Source organism: Raphanus sativus, chromosome 4 (assembly GCF_000801105.2).
Source record: "Raphanus sativus cultivar WK10039 chromosome 4, ASM80110v3, whole genome shotgun sequence".
NCBI lineage: Eukaryota > Viridiplantae > Streptophyta > Magnoliopsida > Brassicales > Brassicaceae > Raphanus > Raphanus sativus.
Window position 1 is genome coordinate 8016266 of NC_079514.1, and position 11237 is coordinate 8027502.

The window sequence follows — 11237 nt, forward strand, 5'->3', positions numbered from 1 at the left end:
TTTTCAGTGGTATTTGTATTATTTTATGTTTGTTAGTTTTATTTTTCTTGAGATTTTGTATGTAATTTTAACATTTATATAAATAAAAAAATAGTTGTTAAAAAACAGTTTAGATAAACCATTTATTTCAAATTGGATGTTGTTTTAAATTTTCAGTGTAAAATTTATTAAATTTGTATGTTATATAATACTTTTATATTCTAAAATTATTTTTATTAGTTGAATTGTGATTAAACAGAAAATTTAGTAATGTTTTGTTTGAAAAACTACAATTTTCTTAAAAAAAATTGTATGCATAAATTTAAAAAATTGATAAGCATTACAAACAAAAAGAAGTATTTAAAATTTTATATGATCAATGAAGTTATTAAAAAAGTGCATCTACATAATATTTTGATGATAGAAACAACCACTTGTACATGTTGAACGTTCTATTATCAGATCTAGAAAATATATAGAGAATGAAATATATTGAATGCGGAAGAAACAAAGAGAATAAAAACTTATTGATGAAACACTATCTAAAAATATGAAATTAACTTGATGAAAAATAATTAAAAGATCAAAAACAATGAATCCTTTCTCACAAAAAAAGATCAAAAACAATGAAAATTGGTAAAAATATGAAATAGAGAACACAGAGAAAAAGTTAATTTTTTAATCTTTACAATTGTAATTCCAACAGTTTATACAAATATTTAGGTTATACAAGGAGTTAAACACACTTAGCTTATTAAAGAAACTGAAATATATTGGCTGGGGCTGAGAGTCTATCCATTATGTCTTTTCTGCAATCAATCCACAAAACATCGCAAACTCAAACAAAATTGCACTTTATGTAAACATGTAAATTTTCTTTTGAATTTAAATTAACAATATAATATTTCTGTGTGTTGTTGTAAATTTAAACAAGCTCTATTTTATATTTTATTTTGGTAACTACATTTTTCAGAAAAGCTGAGCATCTACTGTTTGCTTTCCCCTTTAGTTGGTCAATCCGGAAAAGCATTGGCGCATTAGATATAAACTTAATAGAAGGACAATAAGAATCATTCCGGTGAAACTGATGTCGAGTAGTCAAGTTGAGTTTGGTGGGGACGTAGACATCCGGGATTGAAGAATAGCATAAGCTTGAGTCCAATTTGTCTCTTTTAAGCTGTCATAAACCTTTTAAGTTTTTTTTTTTTTGACAAACATAAACCTTTTAAGTTATAGGACCTTTTGTGGACTTTTCTCAGCTGAGCCCCAAAAAATCCATATTATGAACTTGTTGAGAAATAAAACAGCTCTCGGATAATCGATATCGACGATTGGAACGTTTGGCCATGAAGACTAGTTTCTTCTTCGCTTTGGAGCCCTGGAGATGAATCACATAGTTTAAAGAACCTGCCCAAGATCTGAGAGGTGTAATCCAACTCAATGTCGCCAATGCTTTTCCAGATTGACCAACTTAAGGGTAAATCAAACAGTAGATGGTTTTAATCTTAAAGGAAGAGTTATATTCCGATTGACCTACTAAAGGTTCTAAGGGCATCTCCAACCCAACTCCATTTTTTACTCCAAAATGGAGTAAAAGTGAATATGGAGTAATATATGCTCAAACCCAACTCTATATTTCACTCTATTTTGAGATTTACTCCATAAATGGAGTAATCTATTTTTTTTTGTTCATGACTCCATTATGAAGTGAAAAATGGAGTAGGGTTGGAGCAATTTTACTCTATATTCACTTTTACTCTATTTTGGAAGAAAAAATAGAGTTTTACATTGGAGATGCTCTAATTAGTTACTTTTTTGCTTGAGGTTCTATACCAGAAAAGACTTGGTCCCGATGGATTTGTAAAATATATTTCTTCCTTTAAGATTAAAACCTTAAGTAAAAAAGTAACTAATTAGTCCAAATTGTCACACTATATTGTGACTGGGTCTAGTCCCAAATCATTTGCATTTTTTTGTTTCAAACAAAATTCCACGACAAAATTGTAACCAAAAACAGTTATATCTATTTCACCTTTTAAAACTCATCTGTTGTCAATTCCCTACAACATTGTGGCCAATTTTTTGACAATAAATTGTTTAAGATTCTCAAGTAAACCGAACACTAAATAATCATACAAACATTGCCAAAATATTATACAGGAAGCCTCAATTGTTTATATGGCATCCTGCTTCTTGTAACAGATATGAGAAGAAAACCAAACATATATGAGAAGAAAATCAACTCCGATCACTTAGTTGCTTTGCAATCTCGACTTTTCAACCAGCCGGAAACATAAGCATATACCTTCGAAGAACTCTAGTTTTCGGGTTGAAGGACCACCTGACCCAAAAAAAAATCAGTTATAAAAATATCGTTCTTTTTGATAAAAAGGTTTTAAAAATATCTTATGAAAAATATAACAACTAATATATTAGATAACCTGAATCTAGACAAATGATGGAGAAACACAGCGATTATACACTTTGCAAACTCAGACCCTACACAAAGCGTGGCACCAGCTCCAAACGGAATGTAATCCTTGGACAATGTACCGTGACTAAAAAGAAACATAAAATGTGTTCATGTGTTATGCTTATATGGGTACAAGTACGTACACACGATTATCACCCAAGTACGTACACACGATTATCGATCGTTAGATGTGATGATAGCAAATTATTATGCAACATATAATGAATGGTTAACCAACCTCCAACTTGAGCATCTCAGTAGGTATTCTATGTACCGTAGGTTGTGCACTAGTGAGCCGAAGCGTCTCTTTGATAACCTGAAAACACACAGTAGTCCATTTTCTTTACTTGCTAGCAACATTTGTATGTATTATGCAAGGAATTAATGTCTATGACCTGTTACACTCACCATGCGAGTGAAAGTCATAGACTTGTATTCCTCCCATGTTAGGCCGTGGAAGCTCGCGAAGACGTTGTATCTCGAGTTGCGAGGCGAAGAAGAAGAAGATGCCATGATAATGAATGGCTAGACAAATTTAAGATCACAGTATACAAAAATACTTCTGAAGGAGTCATATATGTAAAAGGCGTATTCACCATTGACTTTTGAGAAAGAAGTTAAGCCGAAAAGTCAATACAATTTCGATTATTATTATTTTTAACGGTACATTGTTTTTTGATTAGTATTCTTAACGGTACATATACACCATCAAAACCTTATTCAAGAAATGTAACATACATAACGGTATATCCAAAGTGGGAAATTAGTATAAACGGTGCATAAACTATGCTCTTGCCTCCACATGGTCCCATCCAATTAGACCAGAACATTTTCGACCACGTCTCGAATAAACTTCCGCAAAGCCACCTGCGAAGATCCGCCATCCTCTACCGCCACGTGGCACTTCTCAGCCATCAGCTTCACTCGGTTCCTGACGTCACTACCTTCCTCCATCACACGCCTCACCGCTCTCTCTACATCCTCCGCCGAGAACATCTCCATCTCTCCGGACAACAAATCTCCTTTAAAGAACCTCCGTATCTCCACCGCCAATCCAAGCTCCTCCACCATCTCGAACGCGTTTATCTTCTGCTCCGCGTAGAGCGGCCACGTCACCATCGGAACGCCGAACCACAAGCTCTCAAGCACCGAGTTCCATCCACAGTGAGTCACGAAGCTCCCGATCGCCGGCTTAGCCAGCACCGCCACTTGCGGTGCCCATCCGATCACCACTTTCCCCCTATCCCTCGTCCGGTCCAAGAATCCCTCCGGCAAAACTTCCTCCAAATTCGCGTAGTCTCCGGGACGCTCCGTCATTATATCAGCCGATCCGCGGCGGAGAGACCAGAGAAACCGGTGACCGCTTCGTTCCAACGCGACGGCTATTTCTCTAGTTTGCTCCTCGTTGAAACCTCCCATGCTCCCGAAACAGAGGAACACAACGGATCTCGCCGGTTGCTCGTCGAGCCACCGTAAAACCTCCGATTTCTTCTCTTCTACGTCGTCGTTTTTGAGATGCAATAGTGGTCCCACTGGATACGCTTGAGGAAGGTCACCACCTCCGGAGAATATTCTCAGAGAGTGAGGCTCCAACTCAGCAACGGTATTTACCAAAATACCCTTCAATTTTCGGAAGTTTCGCGCCTGGTCAAAGAAGAAAGGTAGCCACTGCTTCGAGGTGAAGAAATAAGGAAGACATTTCACGGGATAAGGACGAGTCAAACACGGAAACTCCAACTCGTTGACCGAGTCGTCCAGCTCGCTGACGTCATACCTCTCCTCGTCGAACATCAACTGGAGATGAAGCGTGATCCCGAGAAACGCGGCGTTCGACGTGTACATCATATAAGTCGGGACTCCGAACTCGTCGGCTACTTCCATCATCGACGTGCAGAACATGTCGACGACGAATCCGGCGAGCCTCCGTGTAGGATCGAGGAGTCCGGAGACTGCGTCTCTCACTTTCGGCTTCTGGTTGTCCATGTAGGTTTGAGGATCGAGAGGAACGTCGGGCGGATGATCCGCGGCGGAGACGGTGACGTGACGGAGGCGTTTTTGAGACGGCGTGAAAAGGGGTGTGACGTGGTCGGAATCATCGGAGGAAGGGCGAGGGATGATGAGTACGGTGATCGAAAGACGATCGTCTTCGTTGAGGAGTTGCTTTGCTAACTCGACGGTTGATCGGAGATGGCCGATTTCCGCCGCGGGTATGAACACGAGTTCGATTTTCATTTTATTTGTTTTATATTTTCTTTTCCCTTTTTGGGTTTTGTCTTTTTTTGTTCAGTGTTGACTGGTTTAGACAGGAATGGTAATGGAAGGTGTGTGTGTGTTTAGTAGTTAAAGTTCTCTGTTGGGTCACGTAAGATGGGCCCAGTGAAACTAAATGGGTCAAGAAAAGGCTAAAATAAATTATAGCCGCCGAGGGAAACCCTAGTTCTCTGTTTAGTCTGTGTATTTATACGTTTTTTCGTCTTCTGCTAATCATAAGACTTGTTTGTGTGACTTTTTAATTGGAGAGTTTATGTTTTTTTTTAAGTGTTTTTTTTGGGTGTGTGTGGAAGGGTTTATGGTGATGATACAATATGTTGTGGACTAGAGTTTCTGATCTGGACACTTCATCCAGAAGTTGAAGAGTAACCCTTGGCTGTCTGAGTATTCCCTTTCACACTAATCATTACGAAGTTTTATCTTTTGATTTATTTGAGAAAAAAAATTATGAAAGGATTTATTTTTGTTAGATGGGATATATAAAAAGCTTATGATGATAAAAACAATTATCTTAGCGGATTTCAGTGAGGTTTTATTGATCAATGATCTGACTTTGTTACACACACTGAAGCTTTTTATATTGATTTTGTGTTCTTTTTATTTGGTTGGGGTGTTATGTATTTTGATGCTGTGATGAGATAAAAGCACGAAGAGTGTAAGAAGAGCAGTGGACAATTACAAATTCTAAAAAGGGTTTGTTCTTGCCGTGAGCTTTCCTAATTAAACGACTTCTCCTTCCACTGAGCATATCGAACTTTCAGTGTATGTGTTTTTTTGTTGGCGTCCATTACCAATTCTGAGTGATAAATACAGTTCCCTCAGGTATAATGGCTTGTGACGCAATAGTAATTTGTGGTATATCCTGATCATCTTGCTTTTTCTTAATGCCTTTTGATCCTGGAAATGCCTCGCATATTTTATTTTCAATCTCTATTACTTGTGTAATATTCCTTTGTCTGTGTCATCCCTAACATTTTAACCTTTTTGAACTCCTGAACAAGTTTCTATCGAGACTGTGTTTGGTGCCATTATTGTATTCCAGATATTGATGTGAGACCATTATGGTAACTGTTTTCATTTCTGTTAAGCTCATTCTTTCAAGCTATGGTCTTGCTTGTAGGTGTATTTTAATAGAGTTTGGGAATTTTTGTGTTGATTGAATGTGGAAGGGTATATGGTGATGATACAATTATGTTGTGGACTAGAGTTTCTGATCTGGGCACTTCACCCAGAAGTTGAAGAGTAACCCTTGGCTGTCTGAGTATACCCTTTCATCTGATTAATTTAATCTTGATTAGTCTTTTTTTTGTATGATTGATATTCATGTCCTGGCTTGTTGGGCTTATATAAAAGCTTATGATGGTAAAAAAGAAAATCTTAGCGGATTTCAGTGAGGTTTATTGATAAATGATCTGAATTTGTCACACACTGAAGTATATTTTATGCTATGAGTGTAAAGAAGAGCATATGATATCTAAGAGCATCTCCAATCCATTGCTATATTCACCTCCAAACTCTATAATAAAGTAAAAAGTGCTCCAACCCATTGCTATATCTACCTCTATAATAGAGGAATACTATTTTTTATTTCAAAACAGTTCTTTAATTTTTAAACTTTTATAATTATATCAAAAACAATTATTTTTATAAAAAAATACAGTTTTTATAAACATAAAATGACACCTTTGATTTACCTAACAATTTTTTTAATGAAACTTTTGTTTAAACAAAGTTAAAAATGTATAAAAATCTTATAAAGGTAAAATTGAATAGGATTGATTTGCAATTTTTAAAAATAAAAGATACTTATTGTAAAATAAAAATAAAATCTTTTGAGAATATTCCTTTTTAGAGGTAAAAATAGAGAAATACATTGGAGAGAAACACATCTCTATTTTAGAGATAGAAATAGAGAAATACATTGGAGATGGTCTAAGTTTTGTTTTGCCGTTGGGAGTGATAAAGTTCTTGATGTAGTGATCAAAGCTAGTGATTGAAGGTGCATTAAATTGAATTAATTAAATGAAGTGGTTAATACGTCTGAATCCGAAAAGTGTCGCAGAACCCAAATGAAGACGATGAGAGCAGGTGCAATGGAAGTCCATCACTGATCCTTAGCGTGCTTTCATATGCTGAGTTGAATAGATTTATATTATAAAAGCCAAATAATGTAAGGATTTCATCGGATCAATCCTTCCCTAAGAGGTTTAAGGACTTGATCCTTAAGACAGGTGGCAACGGGTTATTGGGCAGGTGATGTTTTGAGTTTAGTTTTGTCGGCAATGAAAGCTTCTTCTCTCCTTCGCCATGAAAGCTCCGATGAATCTCTCTTCCCCTCACCTCTCTTCTAAACCCAATCTCAGCCATCGATTTCATCTTCAACGGCTTATGAATTTCCCTCGCGTCTCTCTCTCTTTGGAAACGCGACAATCGAATCCAAAGTCCTCACCTTAGATGAAATCACAGGTCATGCTTTGTACAACACCACCATCCGTACAAAAGACCCAACGACCTCCTCTGTTCTCTCTTTCTCCATTTCCTTCATCTTTGCCATGGCTCCTTCATCTTTACCAGAGATATTCTCACCTCTGTACGCTTCTCTCTCTGTTTTTGATTCCCAGAAGCCAATCAATTTTGAAAACAAGGCAGTGAAGAAACAACAGCACTGGTAACACCATTGCAAGCTCAATCTAGATTAAAGTCCTTTACTGTTCAAAAAAATAAAAAAATTGATATTAAATTGTTAAGGATTCCAATGGTGAGTTCACCGTTGGAGCTGCTCTGAGTAGGCTCGAAAGCTCCCTATGTGTTTAGTGCGAAGCACGGAAGAGACATGTTTAGAAGAGTAGAGACACAACAGACAACTTCCCTGACTTGAAAGTCGCAGTCAGAAAATCTATTTAACACATCAAAACATAAATTCTCGTTAGGGACGTCAGCGGCGAGAGAAGCAACCGTGAGAGTTCGATCAAGAGTTTTTTTGTGTTAAAAAAATACCACATTAGTCCCAAAACTTTTTCTTTTCAATCTTCTTTGAATAATGCAAAAAATTATTGTATCTCAATATTTATGTTTTATGTTAATGAATTTTCACAAATAACTACGAAAAATCAACAAAAATATGTAATGATAATTCGATATATGTCATTCGAAATTTGAAGTAAAAATAAAAGGTCTAAGATTTTATAAAAATTATAGTAAACGGCAACGCTACTGTCACTTGTCACATAGAAACACAATGAAAAACATCAACAAACTAGATATTCTTTCGAAACGTAAATTTGTTCTGTTCTTTTACGTAAAATAAGTGACTAAACTTGACTTTTAATGTTCCTATAAAGTTTTTATTGAAAATTAACTAGCACTTAGGAGGTGTAATTCAATCAAGAATTTAGAATAAGTTTTTAATGTTTTGTAATCAATAAAATTTAAAATTTAAATATATTTTTAGTTGTTAAATTTTAAAATCTCTGGAATATCTCTTGGAATTTGATTTCATAATTTGTTTACGAGACTTTATATATGCAAAACTATTATTTTTTAAATCTATGTGCATAAAAGCAAAATGATAATTAAAATGAAACAAAAAGAGTAGTGTTTTCTAATATATAACTGTACTTATTTTATTCTATTAAATTTTCTTAATGTAGTAATAAAAATCTATTTCCCTAAATCTATACTATTCCATTTTTCCGGTTTGGGATGAAATTAATAATAATTTTTTTTTAAAGTATAAAAAAGAAAACACATAAATATCTGTCTCAGTAGCAGGGTCCGACGCGTGGAACCGGACCGAATCTGGTATTACCCGACCCGTGAAACCGAAACCATTCACTGTAACTGAGACGGTTTCGCCTTCTAGTTCCCGAGAAACATAAGCCTGGACGAGTTCACGGAGAGAGAGAGAGAGAGATTCAGACCAAAACTGAATAAAAAAAATCTTCAGAAATGAACCAAACGAGACGAAAGAGACGATCCGATCCACCTCTCTCTAGTAGACCCGATTCCCTCTCGCCTGAGATGCCCTTTCCCTCCAAATCACCACCACTTCTCTCTCCCCGCGTCAGAAACATCTTCTTACTCCTCACCTTCTGCTCCGTCGCCTTCACCCTCTTCACCTACTGCACCTTCCGCCGCGACCAAATCTCCTCCATCGCTCGCTCCTTGCCTCTCTTCTCCACCCAGCGCCGCCACCTTCTCTTCTCCATCGCCGCCTCTCGCGACTCCTGGCTCCGCCGCAGCTCCTACGTCCGTCTCTGGTACTCCACGGACTCCTCCACCCGCGCCGTCGTCTTCCTCGATCGCGGCGCCGGCGGACTCGATCCCGATCTCCCTCCGGTAGTCGTCTCCCAAGACACCTCCAGGTTTCCCTACACCTTCCCCGGCGGTCTCCGATCGGCGATCCGCGTCGCTCGCGTCGTCAAGGAGACGGTTGATCGGGGAGATAACAAAGACGTGCGGTGGTTCGTGTTCGGAGACGACGACACCGTCTTCTTCGTGGACAATCTCGTGACGGTTTTGTCCAAGTACGACCACCGGAAGTGGTGGTACGTCGGAGGCAACTCGGAGTCTTATGATCAGAACGTGAGGTACTCGTTTGATATGGCCTTTGGTGGTGGAGGGTTCGCTGTAAGCGCTTCGCTTGGGAAGGTTCTTGCTAGGGTTTTGGATTCTTGTTTGATGAGGTATGCGCATATGTATGGAAGCGACTCCAGGATCTTCTCTTGCTTAGCTGAGCTTGGTGTTGCGTTGACTCACGAACCTGGGTTTCATCAGGTAAACACAGACTTTCTAAGTTTTGTCTGTGATTGAGATAGTTTCTATATTTGGAAAGTTTAGTTTGATAACTGAAAGTGTTAGTTTACTTGCCTTCTTTGGTTGGGTTTTGGATAAGTGTAGTTAGTGTCTGAACATTCTATTTTCAACAATGATTGTGATATATGATTGATGAACAACCTAGAGTTTCTATATTGGGAAAGTTTAGTTCAATACTGAAGTATTAGGTTACTTGCGTTGTTTGTTTGTTTTTGGACAAGTGTTGTTACTGTCTGAACATTAACAATGATTGAGATATATAGTTCCATTGGTGCTGATTGATGACCAACATAGAGTTTCTATATTTGGAAAGTTAACCTCAATAACTGAAGTATTAATTTACTTGCCTTGTTTGGTTGTTTTTGGACAAGTGTAGTGACTGTTTGAACATTACTATATATGTGCTATTGTTTTTCCGTAGATTGATGTAAGAGGGAACCTATTTGGACTGCTATGCGCGCACCCTCTAGCTCCACTGGTATCACTTCATCACCTGGACGCGGTTGATCCGTTCTTTCCAAAAACAAACCGGACCGAGTCCGTGGCTCGTCTAATCGGTGCCGCGAGTTTTGATTCCGCAAGGATATTGCAGCAGAGCGTGTGCTATGATTCTTCAAACATAGTGACTGTTTCGGTCGTGTGGGGCTACGCGATTCAAGTCTACGAAGGCAATAAACTCCTCCCGGATCTTCTCACCTTGCAAAAGACGTTCTCTACGTGGAGGAGAGGGTCAGGTGTCCGAAGCAACTATATGTTCAGCACAAGAGAATATCCCAGAGATCCATGTGCCAGACCGCTCGTCTTTTTCTTGAATGGTGTAGGCTCAGATGAGACTGGTGGGACATGGAGTAGCTATAGGCTTCATAGTGTCGGCAACTGCCACAGAGCAGAAGCGGTTAAGCGACTACAACGCATCCGAGTTCGGTCTCGTAAGCTGAAACTCAATGTTGAACTGGTAATAATTTTATAAATACACCTTGCTTCATTAAGTGTGTACCAGATTTAAAATCTTCCTTTTCTCTTAAATACAATGGCAGATGAATCCGCCTCGCCGTCAATGCTGTGACATCTCATCGCCTTATAACACTTCAATGGTCATTAACATAAGGCAATGCATGCCTGATGAGCTAATTGCCATGAACACCTAGCGTTTTTTTTCTCTCTAACCATTCGCTTCAAGAATTAGCTAAACAGCGCCTGAGCCTAATATTCTACTGATGTAAATCAATGGCAGAATCCTGAGGTAAGTTTATTCTTTTAATAGAAAATCAACTCTGCCTGAATCAACTATATTAATGTTTTTTTTTGTCTTGTAGCTTGTAGGTGGGTTAGTTTTGTCTTCCAGACTAACTTCAGAAGTAAATGTCTTATAGAAGAGACCTGTTCAAAGGGTTGTGTATTTTCCACCAAGTTTGTTTCTTTGTCTTCCTTTTGGCCAAGGAGAAGAATAAAGCTCAGATCCTTCCTCTTGTATATACAGTTGTGCAGGCATTGATGTTTCTCATACTTCATGATCCTAAGTTTTGAGTTCTTTTTTTGTCATGTGGTGAGAGTCACTTTGCTCTTTGAATGTTACTACTCAACCGTTGTTTTTTTTTTGTGTGGGAACAACTGTAATAGATCTAGAAAGCTTGGTTTATTTATTTGCTAAATACCAAAACGTTATTCTTCATACTGACCCTGTGAAGCAGGATTACAG

The 11237-nt window shown here is 37.9% G+C and overlaps 2 protein-coding genes and 6 non-coding genes across 10 annotated transcripts; 7 read left to right on the plus strand and 1 right to left on the minus strand.

Annotated features, from left to right (window-relative positions):
- Positions 1-3082: 3082 nt before the first annotated feature.
- LOC108852591 (UDP-glycosyltransferase 71B5) lies at positions 3083-4749 on the minus strand. 3 transcript variants are annotated; one of them, XM_018626090.2, is made up of 2 exons: positions 4119-4749; positions 3477-3570 (listed from the first exon to the last, which is right to left on the minus strand). In XM_018626090.2, the coding sequence occupies exons 1-2, from the start codon at positions 4682-4684 to the stop codon at positions 3477-3479; spliced, it is 660 nt and encodes a 219-aa protein (XP_018481592.1). In that variant the 5' UTR covers positions 4685-4749. The 3 variants fall into 3 exon arrangements, with proteins under 3 accessions (XP_018481590.1, XP_018481592.1, XP_018481591.1); XM_018626089.2 differs by having other exon boundaries at positions 3477-3541; positions 4072-4749; XM_018626088.2 differs by having other exon boundaries at positions 3083-4749.
- Positions 4750-5015: 266 nt separating this feature from the next.
- LOC130512195 (small nucleolar RNA Z157/R69/R10) lies at positions 5016-5115 on the plus strand. The gene has a single exon (XR_008945752.1). It is a non-coding gene; the product is annotated as a small nucleolar RNA Z157/R69/R10 (small nucleolar RNA).
- Positions 5116-5207: 92 nt separating this feature from the next.
- LOC130512198 (small nucleolar RNA R11/Z151) lies at positions 5208-5297 on the plus strand. The gene has a single exon (XR_008945755.1). It is a non-coding gene; the product is annotated as a small nucleolar RNA R11/Z151 (small nucleolar RNA).
- Positions 5298-5347: 50 nt separating this feature from the next.
- LOC130512202 (small nucleolar RNA Z152/R70/R12) lies at positions 5348-5472 on the plus strand. Its single transcript, XR_008945758.1, has one exon. It is a non-coding gene; the product is annotated as a small nucleolar RNA Z152/R70/R12 (small nucleolar RNA).
- A 40-nt stretch (positions 5473-5512) lies between these two features.
- LOC130512219 (small nucleolar RNA snoR80) lies at positions 5513-5641 on the plus strand. Its single transcript, XR_008945776.1, has one exon. It is a non-coding gene; the product is annotated as a small nucleolar RNA snoR80 (small nucleolar RNA).
- A 250-nt stretch (positions 5642-5891) lies between these two features.
- LOC130512194 (small nucleolar RNA Z157/R69/R10) lies at positions 5892-5992 on the plus strand. The gene has a single exon (XR_008945751.1). It is a non-coding gene; the product is annotated as a small nucleolar RNA Z157/R69/R10 (small nucleolar RNA).
- Positions 5993-6073: 81 nt separating this feature from the next.
- Positions 6074-6160, plus strand: LOC130512200 (small nucleolar RNA R11/Z151). The gene has a single exon (XR_008945756.1). It is a non-coding gene; the product is annotated as a small nucleolar RNA R11/Z151 (small nucleolar RNA).
- A 2420-nt stretch (positions 6161-8580) lies between these two features.
- Positions 8581-11210, plus strand: LOC108853488 (uncharacterized). Its single transcript, XM_018626900.2, has 4 exons — positions 8581-9499; positions 9960-10493; positions 10576-10781; positions 10855-11210. The coding sequence occupies exons 1-3, from the start codon at positions 8672-8674 to the stop codon at positions 10684-10686; spliced, it is 1473 nt and encodes a 490-aa protein (XP_018482402.1). The 5' UTR covers positions 8581-8671; the 3' UTR covers positions 10687-10781; positions 10855-11210.
- The last annotated feature ends 27 nt before the right edge of the window (positions 11211-11237 follow it).

Excerpts from the sequence above, each read along its gene's own strand:
- LOC108853488 (XM_018626900.2), top strand. The coding sequence starts at position 8,672 with ATGAACCAAACGAGACGAAAGAGACGATCCGATCCACCTCTCTCTAGT. Across the intron at positions 9,500-9,959 it reads ACGAACCTGGGTTTCATCAG|ATTGATGTAAGAGGGAACCT; the intron begins GTAAACACAGAC and ends GTTTTTCCGTAG. Across the intron at positions 10,494-10,575 it reads TGAAACTCAATGTTGAACTG|ATGAATCCGCCTCGCCGTCA; the intron begins GTAATAATTTTA and ends ATACAATGGCAG.
- LOC108852591 (XM_018626088.2), bottom strand. The coding sequence starts at position 4,684 with ATGAAAATCGAACTCGTGTTCATACCCGCGGCGGAAATCGGCCATCTC.